Source organism: Sorex fumeus, unplaced genomic scaffold (assembly GCF_029834395.1).
Source record: "Sorex fumeus unplaced genomic scaffold, SorFum_2.1 ptg000035l, whole genome shotgun sequence".
NCBI classification, from domain to species: Eukaryota; Metazoa; Chordata; class Mammalia; order Eulipotyphla; family Soricidae; genus Sorex; species Sorex fumeus.
Window position 1 is genome coordinate 8907398 of NW_026606092.1, and position 24102 is coordinate 8931499.

Here is a 24102-nt window from a genome sequence, read left to right on the forward strand (position 1 = left end):
GCCTCTGTGGCAGTATCCTTGGATCTGCTTCAAACTGTTCAGCGTTGTTAGTCATAGTAAAACCCTAATTGACCATCAAATGGTCAATTTAGGGGAATAAAGACATTCTCATCATTTACCATAGACCATAGAATATGGCATTCTCATTTACCATAGACCATCTTATGAATGCTAAGGGAACTCTTATTATCATATATGCATCTATTATATCTCTACATGTGTATCTATATCTAGAAAGAGAATATGCTTTCATTGGTAAGCTTGAGTTTCTATGTCTAGTGGATTTCAAATGTCAGTTTACAAATATAGGAAATAGTCCAGGGTTTCTGTTATTGGACTAAGATATAAATTAATAATAGCTTCTGTTTATTGAGTCCAAGCTGTTTCCTGGGTTCTAGGTTAAGTCTGTTGTATCTTAGTAGATCTTCAAAAGAATCCATTGTAGAGGATACAGTGTCCCCTGTATGGAGATAAGAGACTAAGAGGGATAAAATAATGTTTCCAGGAAATCCCTGGGGAACACCGCAGAGCTCAGGCTTGAGGCCTCTGATAGAACACCATAGAACTCAGGCTGAGGCCACTGATAGCCATTTCTCTTTCTAAAGTAATCAGCCAGAGGGCCACTTGATTGGCATGTGATGGCATGGTCAAGCTTGTTTAGATGGCCAAAAGGGTAGTAAACCTAAGACAGTTATTTGACCAATTTTACCATAGCAGGTGGCTAAAGACTTTGAATCAGTGATCAGATTCCACTTTAGAGCCCAGGAAGACAGCTCAAAGGGCTAGTGTACTTGCTTTGCATCAGGGGATTGAGCATAAAAGCCATAATATACTCAGTCCCTAGCATCACAGGGTTGGTTCTCTTGAACTCGTTCCCTAGTTCTCTGGTTGCTGTTCATTTCTTTTCAGGCTAGTTTCTACCTTCTACTTTTTTTTTTTTTTTTTGGTTTCTTCCTCCTCATCTTAGAGCTCTTCAGTCTTTTGTTCAGCCCCTGTTATTCTGCTGTTCATTACATCTATTGACTTTTTTTTTTTCAATACCACCTACCATATTCTTCATTTCTTTCTGTAGTAGTTTTTTTTTCATTCTGACTCTCATACTTTCTTGTGCTTTGCTGACTACCTGTGCTGTTGTTTTTTTGAACTCATTAAACATCCTCATCACAGTGTCCCATAAGAGACTATCTAAAGATTTACTGGTGTAGTTTGTCTTTGGTGATACTGCTTTCTGTCACTGAGCTTGCTGGACTTCTATGTGCTTTCCCCATTCATTTTCTAGTGTTTTTCTTGTGCTGGGGGCAGGGGCAGTGGGTCTTTGTAAGATACTGAGGGATTATGCTGGAGATTGCTGATTTCTGTGCCTGACCTGGGATGGTGAAACAGCTAGTGGAAGGTCAGGCAGGAGCTGTGGTGTGGGCCCTTAAGATGGACCAGGTCGGAGGTGGAGGCTGCTGGGACCCACCCCGTAGGGAGAGACTCTGACTCCTGTGCAGAAAGAGACCCAGTGATACCAGCCAAAGTCAAGCCTCAGTCTGGTTGGTGGACCAGCAAGCAGAAGGTCAACTAGACATGGGATTTAAAATTTAAAAAAAAAAAGATGATGTGCCTTTCATCAAAACTCTAGAGCAAAGGCATTGTATTTTAAGTGTCTGATATATTTAGTGACATTTGAATTAGTCCAAATAAAAAAGCAATAGTTTTAAAACTGTGATTATAGTGTAACTCGAAGAATAAGGAGACTGTTTCTATTTGGAATAAGTAAGTATACAGCAGAAGTAATTATTATCTCTGTTAGTGTTATCTCTGTTTTAACTGACTCTGAAATCATTTTGAACATACATACATATATATACATATATATATACATATATATACTTGGATTAGTTAAGTAGTTATGAATCCAGAATGCCTTCTAACATAGACTCCTGCAGTAACCAAATTGTTTTCTTCTTTCATCCAAACTATTGGGAAACTGTCACTAGATTAATTCTATTTCTCCTCCTTTATCTGCAAAGCAAGACTTAAGGATAACTATAGAAGCCATTTTTAGGAAGAAGCCATTTTGTACATATTCTTAGGCTGTAGCTTCCCCCTCCTCCTATTTTTTCAGTTTTTCAACCAGGTCTTACATTAACTGAAAGATGTAATTGATACAGTTTTTATCTGTGAGTTCACATAGAGGGTATCACCTTTACCTTAATCACTGATTCATTAAAGATCAGCAGTAAAAATTTTACCAGAGTATTTATTTACATGGTAAGATATTGGGAAAATTTACTTCCTTTTGCTTCTCTCTTCATTTAAAATTTATTGTAAATCGCCTTTACTCAGATTAAAAAAAGAGAGAGAGAGAGCAACCAAATATTTCTGGAGCAGGGCACATTAACTTTGTAATTTTAGGTATATCAAGTTCTTTTTTCTTTTACAGGGAATTATGCTGGTCTATGACATCACAAATGAAAAATCATTTGACAACATTAAAAACTGGATCAGAAACATTGAAGAGGTACGTTTGGGTGGAGAAAGGAGATTGTGGAGCTCATCAGTGCAAAGATATTGGAATGCTCTTCTGGTTGGAACCTCTGGGGGCTTGGAACTGGCTCCTGTCTCTGACAGAGGCAACAGAGCTGCAAGGGCAGGGCAGACCCCTCTCTGAGGGGTACCTCGGGGGCGGGGGGCAAGAGCAGACAGCAGCAGTTTTAAGGAATTGTAGCATTGGACCAGATCTTAGAAATAGTTTACTCCGCGCCCCCATTTTCATATACATAGGGAAACTGAAGGCAGACAGACTGGATTTCTTTGTGAGTTCAGACTCTGTAAGAGATGAGCACTAGCATTCGGCATCAGATCCCCACTGCCTGTGTGTTCCTTTAGGCATCCTGACTAGCAAGAGTAGCTTTATTCTGTTAGGATACTTCCCAGTTTAATTCCAGATTGATTGACAATAAGATGTTCTTTTTTTTTCCCCCTCAGATATTTCAGGTTGAAATCTGACTCTGGAATAATTTTATATACATATATATATTCATATGTGTGTATATATATATATACATTGTATATTATATATATATATATATTCATCTACTTGGATTTGTTTGTTAGGTAGTTATGAATCCAGAATACCTTCAACATTGACTCCTTCAGTAACCAAATTGTTTTCTTCTTTCACCCAAACTAATACTGGGAAACTGTCACTAGATCATTCTGTTTTTCTTTCTTTATCTGCAAAGCAAGACATAAGGATGACTCTACAAGCCATTTTTAGGAAGAAGTTTTACATATTCTTAGGCTATAACTTCCCCCTCCTCCCATCTTTTCAATTTTTCATCAGGTCTTATGTTAACTGAAAGCTTTTCAGGCCAGTAAATAATCCATGGCTCAGTTTCTGACAAGTTAGGATTTGTTTATTGAATAACTCTGTCTTTTCAGACTCTCTTTATGGCATTTTTCTCCCTACAGCATGCCTCATCAGATGTTGAAAGAATGATCCTGGGTAACAAATGCGATATGAATGACAAAAGACAAGTGTCCAAAGAAAGAGGGGAGAAGGTAAATTTGAATCGAATGTGTAATGTTTGGAATCCCTTTACATGAAGCATTTATTTTCTTAGTGTAATTTAATTTTTGGTCTAAGATTTCCAAATATCTTTATTTTAATCTTTCCAAGCCAACAAAGAGCTGTAATCTGTACTTGAGTGATGTGAATTAGTATTCAGGATTCAACTCCATATACTTTGTGATCATGACTCATTCTTAAAGAATTTGCTGTTTTCAGAGAGAAACAAATCGCTGCTTTTTAAAGATTCTTGCAGCTTTAGATTCAGGCTACTTCTTTCATATCCATGTGAAAATGCCCAGTTTTGAAAAGTTTAATTAATTCTCTCTGGGAAAGAAGGAAATGGTGTAGGGGAAGTTTCAGCAGTAAGCATTTTCATAATTTTTTCCTAAAGATTTTGCTGCATACTAGATGTAGGATATTATGGATAAACTTCTTGTAACTCATCAAGCTGTGGAATGTTATTTATAGACATTTCTTCATGTATGTTGTGTCCTATAAAATAAATGTTTATTTTACAGTCATATTTATGTCTGTAATTTTTTTTTCTTTTTGCTTGTTTTTGTTTGGAGGCCACACCCAACAGTGCTAAGGGGTTAACTCCTGGCTCTGTGCTCAGAAATTATTTCTGGTGGGCTCAGGGGACCATATAGGTGCCAAGAATCAAACCCAGTTGACCACGTGTAAGCCAGCTCCTAACCCATTGTACCATCTTTCTAGTCCCATGTCTGTGACACTTTCTAAGTGATCTAGAGGCTTCAATTTTTAAAGTCATGCGATTTGGCTTCTTGAATATTTTCTCCCTAGTGATATGTCTAGCCTGCCTCCACTCCACCTTCCCCTACCACCAAATTGAAAGTTTCCCTCCTTTCTTTCCCTTCCTGTGTTGGAAGTATTGTGATGACAAGGGATAATGCTCATGCTTAGTTGTGGGCTTGCACTGTTGGCCGTGGTGTTCCCCAGAGGTCCCACTCACTAGTTGCAGTGCTCACTCATGTGCTCCCTGTGGGTCCACTCTTACCCCGTGATTCTCTCTCACATTCTGCTTTACTTTCCATGCCACAGTGCTCACACTCCTCCTTTAGTCCCCCTCCAGCCTCAATGCTCTGCAGGAGTGTGTTGCTTACACACACCTGGCTGTGGTGTCACTGCAGATGATTTGCTATGCCAGCGATCTCAGACTGCAGAGCTGCCAGGATGGTGCGCTCATTGTGGCTGCACCTGCCTTTGAACTTGTGACCACACACTTTTTTTTAAAAAAATGTAGGAGTACTGCTATTTATTCAGCCATTGATTAGGCTGATTGAATTGGGCATGAACACGTTACTTTTTTTTTTCATTTTTAATAATTTTATTTATTGAATCACAGTGAGAGCAGTTACAAAGCTTGCGGGTTTAAGTCTCGGTCATACGTTGAAACACCTGTACCTTCACCAGTGCCCATTCTCCACCCCCCAAAACCCCAGTATTCCCCCAACCTTCCCCCTACCTGTGGGGCAGATGATTTTCACTTTACTCTCTCTCTACGTGGATTACATTCAATATTTTGACACCACACCTACCATTATTATTTGAGATTTTACCCCAACACTCAGATCTTCTGAAAAGGCAACAGTAGACAATGTTTTCTATTGTTGGTTATGAATAATATATGACGTCGTGTGTCTGCAGTAGTGGCTGCACGATTTTGAAATTCCGAAGTTTTAACAATTAAATCTGGAGGGATTTCTTCCAAAATCTGCTTGGTTCCGAGATTTGTTCCTGAGTTTCCTGGATCATGGCCATTAAGCAGCTTGATCAGGAGCCAGAGAGGCTGTTCGTGGGCCCCGACTTGGGGTCTCGTTGGGGTGGGGAGGAAAGGGCTGGCTCCACCCCCATCTGTTGAGGCCCTGTGTGTCTTGTCACTGAGGGCCCAAACCTGACTGTCCAATCGCCTCTGGAGGATGGGAGCGTGACCTCACACTTTCGAGCAGGCACTTTAGCCAGGGAGCCATCTAACCAGCCCCTACAAAAATCTATTTTGTGTTTGAATCTGGCTGCAGACTCCCTCCCATCCCACCAGGGGAAAAAGAAAAATCTAAGCATTCACCTGATCTTGGTATTATAAATGACTGAGAACTCTTTGGGACTAACTGAAATATGGAAGAATTAGCATTTTTTCCCCAATCAGTAGAAACTAGAACAATGAGTCCCTAGTATTTTAAGCTTTTGTAATACCACATACCAATGTATTAAAGGTGCTTCAAAATCAGAATAATAAATGTTGAACTTTACCTGGGAACCAGATGAAGGTTGGGAGTAATGAATGAATTACAAATTAGTGGTAGGAATGAGTGTCAGCTTGATAGCTTTTCTTGTAAGAATTTCAGAGAACTTAAAATACAGGGAAAAGGCAAATATTTAAATTTTATTTGAATTGAAGCTTTGCTATTTTACTTATGATGATTAAATCAGAAACTGAAATTTCAAGTACAATAGAAGAAAGCAAAGAGAGGAAACCCATAGTAGTTCTAAAGTAAATATTCTACCTTTGGGACTTTGAAAAGCCTCAGTACATGTTAAAGCAACCCCAATTCACTGAATGTAAATGTTGTCTTTCAGTTAGCAATTGACTATGGGATTAAATTCTTGGAGACAAGTGCAAAATCGAGTACGAATGTAGAAGAGGTAAGAACATTATTTGATTCCTTGTTGTATGAGCACCACTATTTGCGGGTCTGTGTTCAGGTCTCTCTCAGAATCTCCTTTTTGATTTAAAGGATGTCACATGTAATTGCAACTTCATTTTGTGAACTTTAGAGCTCTGGTTTTTGCACTGTTGAATTTCTAACTCTAGCACACCTCACAGCATGTATTAATTAGATCACTCAATTAAGATTCAGTGAACACAAGAATTACAAATAACAACTGGAGTACAGTTTTGACTTTTTTCGTGGGGGAAGCTGGGAGTTCTCCTCTTGCCAGCCAGGTACAGTGTCCTTTTGCTGTTCCCATCTCATTATGTGTGCCACCCTCTGGTGAGTAGCCTGGAGCAGGAGAATCTTAATTACTTTCATGCCTGTGCTCTCTGGAGAAGAGTAGCTGATTGAGCAGAGTCCTTTAGTGAATTTATTTGGAGTTAGATTTATTCATGACACACGGTAGCACAATAACATTTAATAGGGAAAAAAAGTATCTTCATCAGAGAGTGTAAACTTTTTAATCACTGTTGACAACAATCAAATCATCTAAAGTCTTCTAAGAATAGAATTTTCTCTTCATCAAGGCAGAATTTTTGATATATATATGTGTGTGTGTGTGTGTATATATATATATATATATATATTTTTTTTTTTTTTAAAATAGGAGTCATACCCAGTAAATGCTTTGAGTGAGGGTTGGGGTACAGAGCTAGCAGGGCTGTACCCATGCAGTGTGTGGTGACCACATGATGCCAGGGAGTCCAGTACCTCATGCATGCTAGCATGCGCTCTCTCAGGTGAATTATCTCCTGGCCCAGTATTTTCTATCTTAAAAACATTTTTTAAAAGGAGTTGAAGAGTTAGTGCACCTGGTAAGGCACTTGCCCAATCCCTGAGCACAGAACCAGAAATCAGCACTGAGGACAGCAGGGTGTGGCCCCCAAACCAAAAACTAAACCAAAAAAAATTTTAAAGCTGCTTATAAAAATAATATATGTAATATGTTAGTACATTTGTACCTCAATATACTGAACAGTAATACTAATGGTTTTATGAACATTTGATTTCTTTGGTTACTATACTACATTGTTCACTATTAACATCAAAGCTAAAAATCTAGGTGAGATTGCTCGTGGACACTGACCAGAATTTTTTTGTTGTTGTTTATTTTAAATAACACTCATTTTTTTTAGGTTGGCTAACAGATATTAGGAAATAGGCAATCTCTCTTGATTTGCATACACAAGCCCAGATGTTTGCCACAGAAGGCTTTACTTCCATGAAAGAAAGGAGCCTCTACTTCAGTAGTGGAGACAGATGGAATACTTGTTTATTGAGATGACCCACAGAGAAAGGGAGGGAGGGGGAGAAAGCAGGGGGGGTGGGGGGGGAGGCAGAGAGAGAAGGGGAAGGGAGAGGAAAGAGAGAGTGGGGGGAGGGAGGGAGGAAGGGGTGAGAGAGAGAGGGAGAGAGGGAAACGGGACATTGGTGATGGGAAATGTGCACTGGTGAACGGATGGGTGTTGGAACATTGTATGACTGTGACCCAACCATTAACAGCTTTGTAATTCTGTGTGTCAAGATGATTCAATTAAAAAAAAAAAACTGGCTTGCTTAGCTTAGGTCTCTTATATCTGTGTTCTGATCACAGCATAGACTATTGAGTGTAGATATGGATCTCTATCACTGGGTGATACTATGTGCTGACCAGATAGAGATTGTGCAAAAATTTCCCCAGCACTTCATTTGATATGTGGTTAGCATCATACAGACTGGAATGGGTTTCTTTAAAAACTTAGATTCGCAGATGGCCCAGGATAGTATGATTATGACAGTGTGTGATATTGTTAGCATATTGTTTCTTTTTGACCTGTTGTAAGTACTTTGGGAGGCTTCTAGCCTGGAAACAAAGTGGTTGGACCAGAGTGAGAGAGAAAACCAAAGGAGCTTTAGGAGTCTTGATTCTGTAGAAACAAGTCAATGATAGATTTGAAAAATGTGTAGTTTGGGTCAGGGGATGAGGGATAGGAAGTCTGAAATGAATCAGATTTGTCTTGGTTCCATTTGAGCTGATTCCCGCACCGGGGGTGGGGGATGGTTAGTATCTGTGCGGAGATGCAGGATCTTCACATTACTCGCCAGTGTAAGAGGGAAAGCAATTTGAAAGGAAGGAGAGTGGGAATGAAAGGTAGAGTTTGTGAAGACAGATTTTGGAGCTCTTGAACAATACCTAATTATATATTCACTCATTGGAGAGAGGCAACGTCTAGACTGGGCTCTGTGCCCAGCTCTTTGGGAAACAGTGCTTCAACGAAGTTCCTGCCTTCTGAACTGTTCTTGGTATACTGGGGAAATACCCCTAACTTAACAAATGTCATGTCAGGAATTTCTGCCTCTTATTATGTTCAGAATGTAATTAATGAGTGAGTAACATTGAAAACGGTTTATAATTGATGATACAAAATTCATGTGTCTACTATCATTACAACTCTACATTCCTCAATATTTAAAGAACTATTTTTGAAAAACTATATTTGAGGAACTATATTTCTGTTTTATCATTATTTATAAAAAGTAGTCTGTATTTCTGGGGCTGGAGTGATAGTAGGGTGCTTACCTTCCATGCTGCTAACCCTGGTTTGATCCCTGGCATTCCATGTGGTCCCCCAAGCACTGCCAGGAGTGATTCCTAAGTGCAGAGCCAGGAGTAAGCTGAGCCCTCCCAGCTTACAAATCGAAACAAAAAATCTAAAACCAAAAATTCTGTTTCCACTTTTACATATAAGTATATAACTCAAGTTTTTGTTTCACTTTAGGCATTTTTTACACTTGCACGAGATATAATGACAAAACTCAACAGAAAAATGGTTTGTATCACAAATTTTCTTTTTTGCTATGTTTTAAAACTTGTTTTTATATGCTCTTTGAAAAAGATGGAACTGACAGTGTATTCATTTTAAACTCACTTTTTTTTCTGACTCACATATTCAGCTGGTTGAATATTTTATGTTTCTTATTTCTAAGTGTAGCTATTTAGTCCTTTTCAGATGACTTTTTAAGAGGTCTTTGATTAGATTTTGATCAGAATAAATAAAACTAATGATAAAACTGAATTTTTTTTCTTGAAATGATCTACTTTGGTTTTACATATGTTATATTTTTGCCTGTATATAATTATAAACTTGAAGTTGTTATGATTTTCCTAGATTTGGAACTGTCTCAGTCTTGGGTCATTAGGACCACTTTACAAGTTAGTTTATCCTAAATTCTGAATAAAATTACATACATCTTCAGTTACCCACTCTTCTTTTAACATGATTATTTGTAGCATTTCCATTAGTGTTCCATGTTGTTTCCATTAGTATTCTTGAAACATTGCCCATAACTTTTTTTAACTAATAAGATCTTCCTACCTAGTGAATTATTAATATCAAAGATGTTACCTTCAAGGCATTTTTCTCATATTAATCCAAAAATTTCCAAAGAGACCGACAATAGCAGAGCTTACTTTACTAGTTCCCTTCTAATGAAATATTGGATACATATTCATGGTATGATTCAATTAAAAATTTTAATATGCTGCAGTTATGTCAAATTCAGTGCCTTCCTAGCCCTGGCAGACCCTGTCTCAGAAGGCTACAGCAGTCACATTGTCATCCCTGGACCCACAAACCCCTTTAGGGCCTCAGGAATCCATTTGATTACTGACACTAAGTGGAAAAAAAGCTTTTTATGGCATCAGACTCTGGAACTTCCATTTCCTTGGTAACTTTGCCTTCTGTTTTTCAGAATGACAGCAATTCATCAGGGGCAGGCGGGCCAGTGAAAATAACAGAAAACCGGTCAAAGAAGACCAGTTTCTTCCGCTGTTCGCTACTTTGATAAACTCTTTCTGAGAGACTGCAGCACACCTCGAGGACCCTTTCCTGCTTCTCTGAAAGCACAGGTCACCCAGCCTCAGAATCACACCGCCCGGCTGCTGCGGAGAGCACCACTGAACCTCCATCTCTGGACACGGACGCCAAGCAGATCCCAGCCTCAAGGCCCAGCAAGATAACAGGCTCCTTTCTTTCCAACAGGAAAACACTGAAGTGGAGACACACGCAGAACTTCCCTGGAGTTTTCTTTGTTTTTGTCCCTGTTGCAGAAGCTGCTACTTTTCTTTTTCACTTTGCACATCAGTGTTAGCCTCCTCTTATGACTGCAGAGTCTTCAGCTCATCTTGGCATGCTTCTTGTCTCCTGAAGTTCTAGACGAATTTATGCATTTGGGAATGTTGTTCAAAAAAGAGTGGAACATTAAAAGTGAACATGCGAAAAAGACATTTGGTCTGATTTATATGGCCAAATGTATTGCATTGATAGCATTTATTTAAAGGTTCTGATTTATGGTTTTCTAAAATAAGAGTCATTAAATCCCGATAATTTCCTCTTAAAAATTTATAAAATTGCCCATCAGAAGTCACAAATTCTTAAGACCTTTGCTTCATTCCTGACTTTTTTTTTTGGCCAGCATCTGGGTAGCTGAATAAATTACTTTTTCAACTGATCACTTCTGCCTAATCTATAGAACTGCATTTGGAAATCATCTTGATTCCATTTTCCTGTGGTTTGTGTTTGTTGCTCTCTTCCTACATTTGACCTATTGTAATCTTCCAGTGACTTAAAACATACACATTTGATAGTATGTTTGGACATCATAGTCCGTTTCTAATTGGAACTTCTTGAGTGGAAATTTGCCATAAGCAGAGAGATGGACCATTTAGAGTTTTAGCTCAGCGCCTAATCTCAAATTAGCTCACACGAAACATTTTTTCTAAAGTTCATGCTTCATTTGCTGGTTTAGTTGTAATCACTAATTCCTACCCTGATCTTTGTCTGTAAGAGCTAATAAGAGTTAGATTTTAATGTTCAGAAAGTTTACCAATAGGGAAAAAGAAGAACTTGTTGATTTAACTTTAACGGAGATAGCTCTTAGTAGTGGTAAAATATAATTCTTGGATTTATTTTTCTTACTGGAGTTTTCCCCCTTTTCTATATTTTAGTTTTATTTTTACAAAGCTGTTCAAGATTATGTTTCAGTCATACAGTGTTCTAACACTCATCCCTCTACCAGTTTACATTTTTCTCACTGGATTTAAAAAATAAAAATGATTAGGTATGGAGAGCTAGTACAATGGCGAAGGCAGTAACATTGCATGCAACCCAGCTGATGTGGGTACAATCCCTGGCATGCCATGTGGTCTCCTGTGACCTGTCAGGAGTGATTCCTGAGCACAGACTTAGGAGTAAACCCTGAGCATTGCTGGTGTGGCCCCAAAGCCACTCCTATGCAAAACAAAAACAAAACAATTTGTTTTCCCTTTAATTGAGACTCAGTGTAGCCTCTGTGAAAGTCTTGTCTTTTCTTTAGAGAAAATATGGACAAGGTTTTGATTTTGGAACAGTTGTTGAATGTGTAGATTCTAGTTTCATCTGTTCAGGTGTTTTGTTATAGAACTAGGTCCAGTCACTTGGGCCAAAGCCAACCAAAAGCTTAGCTGCCTTTCTCACTTGTACTGGTATACCTTTTATAGATGATACTGCCACCTAAGGGGGAAAAGTATTTAGTACTGACCTATGTGCCAAATTCAGATCATTGCTATTCTCTTCCTCTAAGAGGTGATTAGAGAAATGAATTCTGTTAATATAGTTCTTTCTATTTTGCGTAATTTGTATCTTAAAGGTTACCACTTTGCTTGATAATTAAGATGGGACATAAAAATAGAAATGGATTACTTGTTACCCAGCAGAATTCTGATTAGAGTAAAATGCATTGTTAGAATGCTTGGACCAATCAACCTTTACCACTTATTTGGACCCTTCTGTACAGTTTAGTGGCAGCAAATATTTTGGAGCTATTTTTAATGGGTACACTAAACTTACTACTGACAAATTTCAACCTCCTTAGTTTTTTGTACTTACCTCTAGGTTTAAAGGCACCTCTTGCTTTGATTGAAAATCCAGTATAGATCTATAATTTCATAATCAGATACATTTTTGAAAAAACTTAATTTCCTAAAACATCTTCTATTCACCTAAATTTGCTGGGGTTATGGGGGAGATTGGAGCAGATCCAAACAGTTAAGTTTTGTGATGGTAACAAAGTACTTTCAAAAAGGCAAGTGCTATGACACCACATGAATGTAATTCTTAGTAATTTACCTCTGACTATTGGTGTCTTAACACGTTAGTTTATATCTCAGGGTTTGTCTACAAACCAAAACTGACATATTCTGTGGTTATCTTTGTCTTTATCTTTTTTTTTTAAATAAGACTTTGCTTTTATTTTATCCATCATTCTTCTTTTATCTTCCATGGGTTACTGACTTGTCTCCATGAACTTCCCTTTGAAAGAGCCTATAAAAGTTAAATGAGGCTAAAAGTGCTCTTTGAAGTAGCAGCAAATTGGGGGGTATATACTCTGTTATATAGAAATAAATTGTCTTTGCTATTTTCTTACATTTAGCTTTGCTAAATTGTATATAATTTGAGCTAAGACCATAGGAAATTCACTTTCTGCATGGTAAAATGGCCCACTAAAGTAATCCACTTTGCTTATAATGTACATACAGTGCATTATTTTTTTTCTATTTGTAGATGAATTTAGTGTCAGAAAATTATTGTCTGTTTCTTGATGAAACTGAAGAAATCTAGTTTGGTGTCAACCTTTTTGTGGTCTTACAGAAAAGGTACAAGAAATATTTGCAGCAATATCATGGTTTAGCCACTTGCATTTTATTGTTAGTGTTCTCATTTTTAATAATGATTGGATATGAGATTGGACACCTTTTCAAATAGAGTGTAAGAATTTCAGACAATGAAAACGTGCTGCTGTAGCTAGCTAAGTGGCATGTAAATTTGTTGATTGCAAAATGTTTCACCAGGACCAGAAACTTATTTACTACAGACAGATGATGAGAAAACTTACCTGTGCATCAGTTAGGAGGTGCCACAGGGTTTCTTACTCTTTACAGAAACATTTGGGACAACTTTATTACAGATTTTCAGAAGACTATACTCTTTACTTTGAAGGACTATTTTTAAATTATACCTCATTTAGCTAACTTGTATTCTTAATATTTCATAGAAAAACAGTCAGCTTTTAATAATCCAACACGATTAAGATTTTCTTTCATTTCAGGCTAAAGACATCATTGGTAAAGGTAGAAGGTAGTTTAGAATAGAACATACACGTCATACCCAACAGTGCAGAAAAAGAGTATTATGTCCCTGTTTATTAAATTTAGCCATGCAATCTAGATGTTTGCAGAAATTTCTAAAGAGATTATAATTCCATTTTACAGATTCTGAATGCTGAGAATCTGTCTGTATTAATATTTATGAAGTTTTTCCTGCGATGAATTGTGATATATTTGAGCAACTCTTTAAAGATAAGCTTTTGAACTCAATATTTTAAAATAGTGTTTCATTATGTTGGGTTACTTATGTCAAATTTAAGCACTCATTTCTGCTGTTAGGTTTTTGGAGAATTTTTCTTTGTACAGAAATGACATTCCTTTTTCTTTCTTGTTATATCCAAAGAAAAGGAGGAAGAGGGAGGTGTCTAAAAACGAAACTCCTTGTTTTAGAGACACAGGATATCCTAATAAAATTTTAAATGTTAGCACAACTTTACAGTAGACTCAATCTTTCTAAGAATAATAAAGTTAATGGACGTCATGTTCACTATAAAAAAAACCCTAATCTAAATGCAAATCAAACTATTTTAAGGATGTTTTTAAATTTTACTTTGTCATTTAAAATGCTTGTGCCATATGCAACTGCACATCTTATTGCCAAGGAATAATAGATCTTCTTCTTTATTTTCTTACCTTTTTAAAAAATGTGAATAATGGTTATAGTTCCTCATTCCTGTGACTTAGAAAGTAGATTTTATCTGTTTGCAACTGACATTGCAATTTCTTTAATGCAATATACCATAAACTCTGACTAAAATTATGCCCCGGAAGAAAAATGCTTAGTTTTTTTCCAGAGAATTCTCCTACTGTGTTTGTTTCAGCATATTTTATTTTTGCTGCAATGACTTAATGTGAAAAGCTTCTGCAGATAAATAAATAGACCTGTCATCTTATCAACCTTGTTCAGCCAATTCATTAACTGTATACTGATACTGATGCTGGTTTTGTGTTTTGTTTTGTTTTCTTTTTTTAAAGAAAGGATTTTATCCCAGGTGAACTTTTTTTTTACAATAATGTTCATCTAAAATAAAAACTGCAGAATGAAAATACTCATGACTCTGAGTTGGCTTGCACATTGTAAAAATGTTCCTTCGAATGTGTTAGATATATGACTCAAATAGGGGTGGAGGGGACTTTTACTAATATTTTAGTAAAATTTATACCTGATTGATCTAACATTGCTTAGATAAATGGCCAAATCTCCAGCTTACATTTAGTTTAGAATACATGAAGATTATTCTCTTACAGATGTGGTCTTAACTTGATTGTCCTGCCCTTTTTAATCCTTGCAAGTTTGTTCCTCAGTTTTTAAATTCATACTCAATAGAACAGTCTGAGGTCCCAAGTCTGGGCTTCCTCTGTGCCCCTGGCTGTTAGCGCCTTCCCCTCACCTGCACAATCCTCTCAAACCTTTACTATTCTCTGATTTCGTCTGCATCTTTCACTCTTCAGAGATCAGTCTTTGACTGTCTCAGAGAGAAAAGCATAGTTTCAAAACCACTTTTTCTTGTTTATTTCCTTTCTATAGCCTCTTCCTCCTGATTCCTTTCTCTTAAAGCTGAGGCTAACCTGACCCCTGTTCTCCTTTCTCACCTTTTCTTCCTGCCTCAGAATTCACCTCCCCACCTCTTGGCTGTTTCTCAGGGGCCTCATAGCTTTTTCTCTTACACCTTTCTGACCCCTCTCCCAGTATCTAAGCATCCGTTTACTTTCCTATTCCCTTGCTGCTTGTCCTCAGCTCCTACTCTTTTCCCTGTAATTCCTGTTTGTTCAGAGAGTTATCTATATTTACTGTCTTTACTTTTTCACTTTCCACTTGTTTCATAGCCTTGGCCAAGTAAGTATGACTTCCAACCCTAATCATTTCATTGACTTCATGCTTACAGTGGCCTATTTATTAAAATATCCAGCTGTTCCAGTCCTTATATATACTTCTTGGCAGTGTTTAACCAGTATATTTCTACCTTTCAGAAACAACCTCTCGTCCCGTCCTATTCTCTCGTCTCTTGTTTTTTAGGGCCACTTCCAGCAGTGCTCAGGGCTCACTCTTGGCTCTGCACTCAGGATTCACTCCTGGCGGGCTTGGGTACCATACGGGCTGCCGAGGATTGAACCCAGTTTGGCCAGTGCAAGGCAACTGTCCTACCTGCTATGCTATTACTCAGGTCCCAGAAATGTTTTCTTTCCTTAGCTTTTGTGACAGTATTCTTCCAATACCCGACTTTTCCAAAATAATCTCATTCTTTTCTCTCTTAAAATTTTTTTCTCTTTATTTTATACTTTAAAATTATATTCTCTCTTTTGTCAATGATTTTAAGGTTTTTTTTAAAATTTTGTTATCTTTAAACCATTTAAACACCATGGTTTCCAAATTTGTTCATAATAGTTATTTCTGACATTCAGTATTCCAGCATCAGTCCCACCACCAGTGTGACCATCCCTCCCAGTTGTCCCCCAGTTTACCGTCCACCCCCAAGCTTGCCCCCATCACAGGCATAAAATAATTTGTTTCATATTGCTTATTATAACAAAATGGCAAGTGAGTTACCAAAAAATGATTCAGTAAAAGAAAATTTGTGAAAGTTGTTAATCTCACAATGATGTTATTAAAGTCACAGGGGGTTTACTGAGCTGTTTGTTGCAAGTTGAGCCTTTTGTATTACTGTTTTCACTTACTGAGCTGAGAGGGCGTCTGTGCTACTTGACCACTTCATCTGTTGTGCTCCTACTGCACTGTCAGTGTTAAGGGATTTGGAGGTGTTGCATGGCTGTGCGAGCTCCAGAAGCTGTAGAACTGAAATGATTCTCTGCCGCCCCACTCTTGAAAGGACTCCAGAGTTTTCAGCCCAATACCAGTGTACCTGTGAGTTTCATCAGCTTGGCGTCTCTTCTGAGACTAGTTGTGAAGCTGTGAAGCTGGGCCATTTACAGGGCAGAAGCTGAGGGATCCTCATTGTTTTCATAGCTCTTAGATGCTCATAACTTGTGTGGTAGGCTGAATAATGGCCACCTGAATATGCCAATGTCCTAGTCCTAATCTTATGGAGAAAGGGACTCTGCAGATAGGAACAAGACAAGGGTCTAGGGATGGGAGATCATTTTGAATACTTTAGATGAGTCTCATGTAATCCCCAAAGTCTTTGAGATTACCTAACCCAGGAGTCAGAAGCATAAACAAACAATGAGGGCCATGAGCTAAGGAATCTAGGTAATCTCTAGGATCTGGGGATAGGAAGGATTTCCCCAGCAGGAACCAGTCTAGCCCTCATACCTTGATTATAGCCACTTATTTTTTTTCTAATTCCGACTTCCATAATTGAGAGAACAAGACTTTGTTAGTTTAAGCCACCAAGGTTTTATCTTTTTTAAAATTTTATTTTTTGATGTCAACTGTAGAAAACTAATACAGCTTTCAAGTTTTTACCTCTCGGCCCAACTTACTTTCAGCAAACCAGACTCAGAGATGATTAGCCTCATTGGTCATCGCCTGTTAGATCTGCTTAGGACCTCCAACAACACGTCTGAAACTCCATCTCAGCTCTCCATCTTCCCTTCTCATCTTCCCTACCCCCTCTGCGAACAATTCTCTCCACCAACTTACAGTCTTGACAGCAGAAACCTGTTCTTTCTGTCTATAGTAGAAAGTGCCAGTATCTGCTTAAATGAAACCCCAAAGAATTCATCCACCTTCAAATCTAACCCATAATCTTTGAACCCTCCACTCATAGTTGCTTCTGCCTATCTTTGACCAGTCTCCTTGCTAGGAATCTAGTCTTAGTTTTTGGCAGTTGTCAGGTTTTTAAAGTGGGTCTATGACACTGCCAAATGTAATTCTTTGGTGATACCTTGAACCTTGGGGTGAAACTTTTTGTTAGCCTGGCAAAGTCCTTGGTTATCCAACCGTTTTTTTTTACAGAGTCAAATCTTGTCGCACCTTAACTCTGTGCTTCAAACCCTTTCCAGCAAATCTCAGCTTCCCGGATACCACATAGCTTTCAGTCCTTTGTGCTGCTTCCTCTGTTGATGTTCGGCCACTTTTTGCTATAAAGATATAGGAAGTGCTCTCCTGGATCCTGGGTCTTAGTCACAACTCATCTCTGGTTAGGCGTCTCCTCGTCTCCGCTGCCCTAAGTGTTGCTCACTGCACTGCTATGAATTGTCTGTTCACTTTTCTTCCCAACTAGATTCAAAGTCCCAGGAGGGCAGGGACTATGTTTTTAATCTTTCTGACCACAGTGTAAGGAGCCTAACACACAGTAGGTGTTTAATTTGGAATCAGTGACCTTAAGTGTCATCCTAATTAACATGTTGCCAAAGCTAAGTGTAATTTAGAAGTTGTTCTGTTCTCCATTCTTGTTATTATTTGGTTTGGAGAGGATGTGTGAGGGGTTACATGGGGTTGCTGTTTTCTCACATTTATGCGTGGAATTCCATTTGATAACGTTTTTTAATTGAATCACCATGAGATATACAGTTACAAAGTTGTTCATAATTTGAGTTTTAGTCATACAGTGCTGCCTATTTCCTGCCACCAGTGTTCTCAGTTTTCCTCCTGCCTACCTCCTGAACCCCAGCCCTGCCTCTGCAGCCTGCCACTATGGCAGACATCCCCCTTCTCTGTCTCTGATTTGTAGGGACTGTGGTTTGCAGTAGTGTTACTGAAAGGATATCGTGCATGTCACTTTACCTCCGTTCAGCATTCATTCTTGTCTGGAGTGATCATTTCCAACTGTCACTGTCATAATGCTCATTTCCAACTGTCACTGTCATAATGCTCCCTTCTCTATCCTAACTGCCCTTCACCTCCCCCTTTGTGACAAGTTTCCTACCGTGGACCCATCCTCCTGGTCCTTATTTCTACTGTATTTGGGTATTTACACATACTGTGTGTTTTAATACCACAAATGAATACAATCATTGTCCTCTCTCTCTGATTGATTTTGCTCAGCGTGATACTCTCCATGTCCACGCATGTAGAAGCAAATTTCATGATTTCATTTTCCTTAACTGCTGTATAGTGTTCCACTGTGTAGAGATATACCATAGTTTCTTACCCACTCATCTGTTCTGATATATGACTTGTTTTCAGATTCTGGCTATTGTGAATAGTGCTGCAATGAACATTGGAGTGCAGATGGACTTTTCTGCATTGTGTTTTTGGGCTACTAGGGTATATTCCCAGGAATGCTATTTTGGGCTCCTGTAGAAGCTCAATTTCTAGGTTTTTAAGGAATGTCCATATTATTTTCCAGAAAGGCTGGAAAAAAAGTTGACATTCCTACTCGTAGTGAATGAGACTCCCTTTCTCTCTGCATCCATGCCAGCACTGGTTCCAGCACTGGTTGTTCTTATTCTTTTTTGAAATGTGTCAGACTGTGTGGCATGAGATGCTATCTCATTATTGTTTTGATTTGCATCTTCCTGATAGTGATACAGAGCACATTTTCATGTGCCTTTTGGCCATTTGCATTTCTTCTTTGAGGAAGTTTTCTGTTAATCTCTTCTCCCCATTTTTTGGTGGCATTGTTGATTTTTGCTCTTGTAAAATCTGTGTCTTACCATTTGATAACTTTGATTCAGGGTAGAACCTGAAGAATCTACGCAATGGTGAGTCACTCTATCACTTAGAACTGCTGTCTTGATGCCTAACAGGAGCTGGATAAGTCCACTTAAAATGGCAATTACTGGTGTTGGAAGATAGTATGTGTAGATATTATGCATATATAGGTATGCATAAGGACCTTTTCCCTTAATCAAGGATTACCTGTATTATTTGAATGTCCATATTCAGAGATGCTGCAAATCATTGTCAAGACCCAGCATTTATCAGTAGTTGTCTTATAGTAGACATTAAAGAACAAATAGGGAGCCAGAGAGATACCTCAACAGGCTGAGCTTATGCTCTGTGTACAGGAGGCCTTAATTCTAGCCCTGGCACTGCATGGTTCCCCGAGTACCACCCAGTGTCACCCAAAGAACAAACAACATAACGTCATGAAGAAATAGGATCTGCTGGTGGGAGATGTGACTCAGCAGTACAGAACATGCCTGCTTGAATCGAGCCCTGACTTGGATCCTGGCAACACACAAAGAGCAATAAAGCACAAGTGTTTAACACTTCACTGTTCACTGCTAGAGGCACAATACTCAGAAAGAACCACGAGACATTATTACATGAAGAAAAATTTCCCAAGTATGAACAACCTTTTGTTTTAACTATAACCCCCTAATAAATGGTTAGGTTAATATATAAAATAGCAACTGTCAGTTCCACTTTTCCATTTATTTCATTTAGCATCTATTTAGCACCTCCAAGGCGTGGCAGAAACAACGAAGAACTAAACAAAGCCCCTGCCAGTTTCCAAGGTTGGCGGCTAAGTGGGGGAGTTGAATGAGCAAGTGAAACCGAGCAGGGCGTTGTCATTATTACTATAGGGTCCACAGGGAATGCCGTCAAAGGCAACTTGTACTTTGCCCGTTTGGAACATGGAAAAACAGCTCACCAAAACAACCCTGATTTGTCCTTTTTCTCTGTGAGTTATTGTCTGGGTTACCACTCCCAGCGTGGGCTTCCCTGCAACAATACAAAAAAGGCAAAATGTCCTCTTTATAAATGAAATCCTGTTTTCTCTTCCGTTCACTTGGAATCTTTCCTTCTGCTTCTAAGACGGGCTGGATTCAGCTACTGGATCAGAGGTGGTGGTGATCGGGAGGACCCGCGGCCAGTCCCGCCCTAAACTCACTAGCCTACTCCCTGTCGCGACAAATACTGCAGCACTGGGGGGGACGGAGGTGCAGAGCTGGGCTGCGAAGCCCGCTCCGCCCTCTTCCTTCCCTCACCCCTTTGCTCCTCCCCGAGCCCCCGCCCGCCCGACCCTTAGTTCTCACCCCTTTGCTCCGCCCCTCTCCCCGCCCTCCCGCCACCGCCTCTTCTGCGTCTTCACTGCTCAGCCCACAGTCGGCCCGCCCTCTGCCCGCCTTCTCGGCTGCCTTCACTTCAGTCCCGCCTCTGTCCCCGCCCGGTTACGTCTCCGCCTGGCCCTCACCTATTTGCCCCGCCCTAGCCCCGCCCACTCCCCGCCCCGCCTTTATAGCCCTTTGCCCCGCCTCGGGCCCCGCCCTCTCCCGCCTCTGCGCTGTCGCAGCCTTTAACCTATTTTCTAGCCCCGCCCTCTCCTGCCTCTTCGGTTCCCCGACAACTCTTGGTCCCGCCCCTAGCCCCGCCCTCTCCGACAGCCTCTGCGCTGACACCCGTTTGCCCCGCCCCTAGCCTAGCCCCGCCTCCCCGGCGGCCTCCCGCCCTTTCCCGCCTCCTCTGCGCTCTCCCATCCCATTTCCCCGTTCCTAGCCACGCCTTCTCCCGCCTCCCCGGCGGCCTCCCGCCTCTTTGCCCCGCCCCTGGCCCCGCCCTTCCCGCCTCCTCGGCCACCCCCTACGCCTCTTTGCCCCGCCCCTAGCCCGGCTCGCTCTAATCCCGGGGCCTCGGCTGGCGGCCTCCCGGGCTCGGCGGGCCCCGCGCTCTGCTGTCACCCCCGGGCACGGCTTTTCCCCGGCCCCGAGGCCGGCTTCTGCGGTCGCCATGACGGCGACCATGTTCTTCGGCTGCGCTTTCATTGCCTTCGGGCCTGCGCTCGCCCTCTACGTCTTCACCATCGCCACCGAGCCGTTGCGCGTCATCTTCCTCATCATCGGGTGAGGCGGTTGCGCCCGGCAGTCGGGACCCGGGCTCCCCTCCCCCTCCGGGGCTCCCGGCGTCCGCTCCCCAGGCCTGGGCCTCCGGGGGCTCCGGCGGAGAGAGAGAGGGGCTGAGCACAGGCCCTGGCCTGCGCCCTTCCGGGGGTCGCGAGGAGCCCCCGAGCCCCGCGACCGGAGGCCGGGACCCCAGCTCGGCGCTCGCCTCCGAGGGTCGGGCGCTTTCGCTGAGCCGCGGAGCCGTTCGGATCGTGCGGGAGAAACGCGGCCGGGGTCCTGGGTTTGCCTTCGACCCGCGCCTGCGTCCCTAGCCGCCCAGGCCCTTAACCCGCGAGCCGGGCCAGCAGGTGTCCAGCTGGACGCGGGGCTGACTCGCAGGTGTCCGCCGGGGTCGGAGCGCGCGGCGACCCCCGCAGCACTTGCCCGGGAGTCGCTTTCGGGAGCGCGGTGGCGCCCGCGGCGCCGACCCCCGCCGCCACCTGCCTGTCCGGCCGCCGCCCCCGGGACTGACCACCTCCCCGCCCCGGGGCGGGGAGAGCCGGGAGCCGGCCTGGCGCGGGCCCGAGATGGCCGCCTTTGCGGGGCGTCCCCGCCCGGAAAGTGCCACATGATAGCGCGTCCTTGAGAAGTCCCCGAGATGCGCGTCTGAAGTGCCGCAAGTGCCGTTAGGACCGCGACAGCCTCGCAGGCGTCGTGGGCGTCGCGGGTCCCGGCCTGGTCCGCGCCGCCGCCCCCGCGCTGCCGGCGCAGCTATAGCTCGGAGGGCGCACCTGGGTCTTTGCAGGAGAAGCAGCCCCTGGGGGACCGGGGGCGTCCGAGTCAGGCTCTCGGCCGCCCCCGGGGGACGCGTCAGCGCACCCCCCACCTCCGTCAGGCTACCGCAGGCCACAGATGAGACTGGCTTTGCAGATCTGGAAACCCCTTTTTACCCCACGTTTTTTAAAAATACGAAGCTTGTCGTAGTAAAACTAGACCCTTGCCTGCCTTTCCCATCCTTTCCCATCCTGACTTTCATTTTGTATCGTATAGAAATCCAATCTACATCCAGAACCACAGGGTCTCAACCTCTGGATGTTAGACTCTGAATAGACATGGAGACGTCTGTCTAGTAAAAACAAAAACAAAAACACCATTTGCAGGGCAACAGGCCAGGCGTTGCTTAGGAAGAGTAGCAAGTCGTGTTTGGCAGATAAAATTTGCTGATGTATTTGCAAATAGTGTGAAGGAAATAGAGTGATTGTTAGGGAAAAAAACCCTCATATGCCCTTGAACTACATGCTGATCTCATTAGAGGAAATACACCCATCCATCAGAAGCTAGGAAATCTGTTCCTTGTTAAGCATACGCCTTTTTTTTTTTGTCTTTTACTTCCTTTTGCTTTTAAATCATTATTAATCCTGTACTTGTGTTCACCTGTGACTTTCATTTTTTCCTGATTTTCAGAGCATTCTTCTGGTTGGTGTCTATCCTGGTTTCCTCCTTTCTTTGGTTCATAGTAGGACTCATTACTGGCTACAGAGATGAACCGGCACCAAAATATCTGCTAATCTTTGGGATGTTCATCTCAGTCTGTATCCAAGAATTGTTCCGGTTTGCCTATTATAAACTTTTAAAGTAAGTTAAACGTTCACTGCACCTTTTCCCTCCAGCTGATTTGAATTTATGCTTTAACATTTTAAAACATTAATATAGTGTGGCATTTGAGTGTCCATACCTTCCTACATAGTTCAAAGTCAAGGGATGGGTATACTGACTACCTAATAATATTTAGCATTTTCTTTTGGGATCACACCCACCAATGCTCAGGACTTACTCCTGGCTTTATGATTAGGTGGATTCGGAGATGGGGGCATTTGGGGTGCTGGGAATCCAACTCAGGTCAAGTTGCAAGGCGATTGCCCTACCCACAGTACTATCTCTCCAATCCCGAATACTTTGTATTTTATCTTATGAATATCGCTTCCTTCATCCAAAAATATTTCTAAAAAATTTATTCAATGCCAGCACACTCTAGACACTGGGGATACATCATAAAGGATGCTCTTAATTTATAAAGTGGGAGGAGTCAAGCATTCATCCTATCAAACTGAATTGCAGGGTAACCAGATTGCTTATATGAGGAAGTTCACACACACACACACACACACACACACACACAGTTTTTCCCCAGCATGGGGAATTGAACCTACTCATGCAAGGCAAGTGTTTTACGACTGAGCTATATCCCCAGCCCATGTTACTTTTTTAACTTCTCCTTTATACAAAAAAAAAAAAAAAAAAACAAACAAAAAAACCCAGAAAGACAAAAAGCAGTTCTAGCTGATCAGAAGGAAGGGTGTGTGTCCATTTTAATATTTTGTGGCATCTAATAAAATGTCCTGGGCTTAAGCAAAATCAAAAGTTTCTAAAACATTGGATTGTAGACTGATGTATAAACTTGTCATGGAGGGATCAGACCAAGATTACCTGAACTCACAAGTGACTCCTGACATAAAAAGAGGGTCAACAATCATTATGCCTCCATGTAAATGTTTTATCTCCATAAAACCCCATATAATTCTCTAAAAGTTTCTTGCTTTGTACTAATTTTTGTTTTTGGCTACACCTGGTGGTATTCCCAGCTCAATGCTTATAGGCCACTTATAGGAAAGCTGGTGGGGTGGGGCTTGGGGGCTGCTGTTTGGTGGTGTTATCCCCAAATTCATCATAAGTCAGTGAGATAGTGGAGACACAGAAGGGAAGTAGGATGAAGTGTATTTCATCACAATGGGCCCAGGGATCTCGATGGGTTATGGGGCTCAAACTCATCAACAAACGATTCAAAGACTGAGGTTGCATTTATGCTCTAAAACTATATTCCAGAGTGTCAATGAAGATTATGCAAGATGAACCATAATTTTACTTATTTTTTAAACAGCATAGGGTTTACAGAC

General features: G+C 41.2%; 2 protein-coding genes and 1 non-coding gene across 4 annotated transcripts in view; all 3 read left to right on the forward strand.

The window, feature by feature from the left end:
* Positions 1-10785, forward strand: part of RAB8B (RAB8B, member RAS oncogene family) — a 76122-nt gene extending 65337 nt beyond the window's left edge. Inside the window, exons 4-8 of the mRNA XM_056117647.1 lie at positions 2429-2506; positions 3460-3549; positions 6158-6223; positions 9054-9104; positions 10027-10785. Of these exons, the coding sequence (XP_055973622.1) occupies positions 2429-2506; positions 3460-3549; positions 6158-6223; positions 9054-9104; positions 10027-10119 (378 nt within the window). The 3' untranslated portion in view covers positions 10120-10785. The remainder of the gene's footprint in view (positions 1-2428; positions 2507-3459; positions 3550-6157; positions 6224-9053; positions 9105-10026) is intronic.
* On the forward strand, positions 9818-9950 carry LOC130027011 (small nucleolar RNA SNORA5). Its single transcript, XR_008792959.1, has one exon. It is a non-coding gene; the product is annotated as a small nucleolar RNA SNORA5 (small nucleolar RNA).
* Positions 10786-20965: 10180 nt separating the features above from the next.
* The window catches only part of APH1B (aph-1 homolog B, gamma-secretase subunit), a 35102-nt gene continuing 31965 nt past the window's right edge, over positions 20966-24102 (forward strand). For both annotated transcript variants that reach the window (XM_056117650.1, XM_056117649.1), the window contains exons 1-2: positions 20966-21169; positions 22613-22783. In XM_056117650.1, coding sequence (XP_055973625.1) covers positions 21057-21169; positions 22613-22783 — 284 coding nt within the window. In that variant the 5' untranslated portion in view covers positions 20966-21056. The remainder of the gene's footprint in view (positions 21170-22612; positions 22784-24102) is intronic.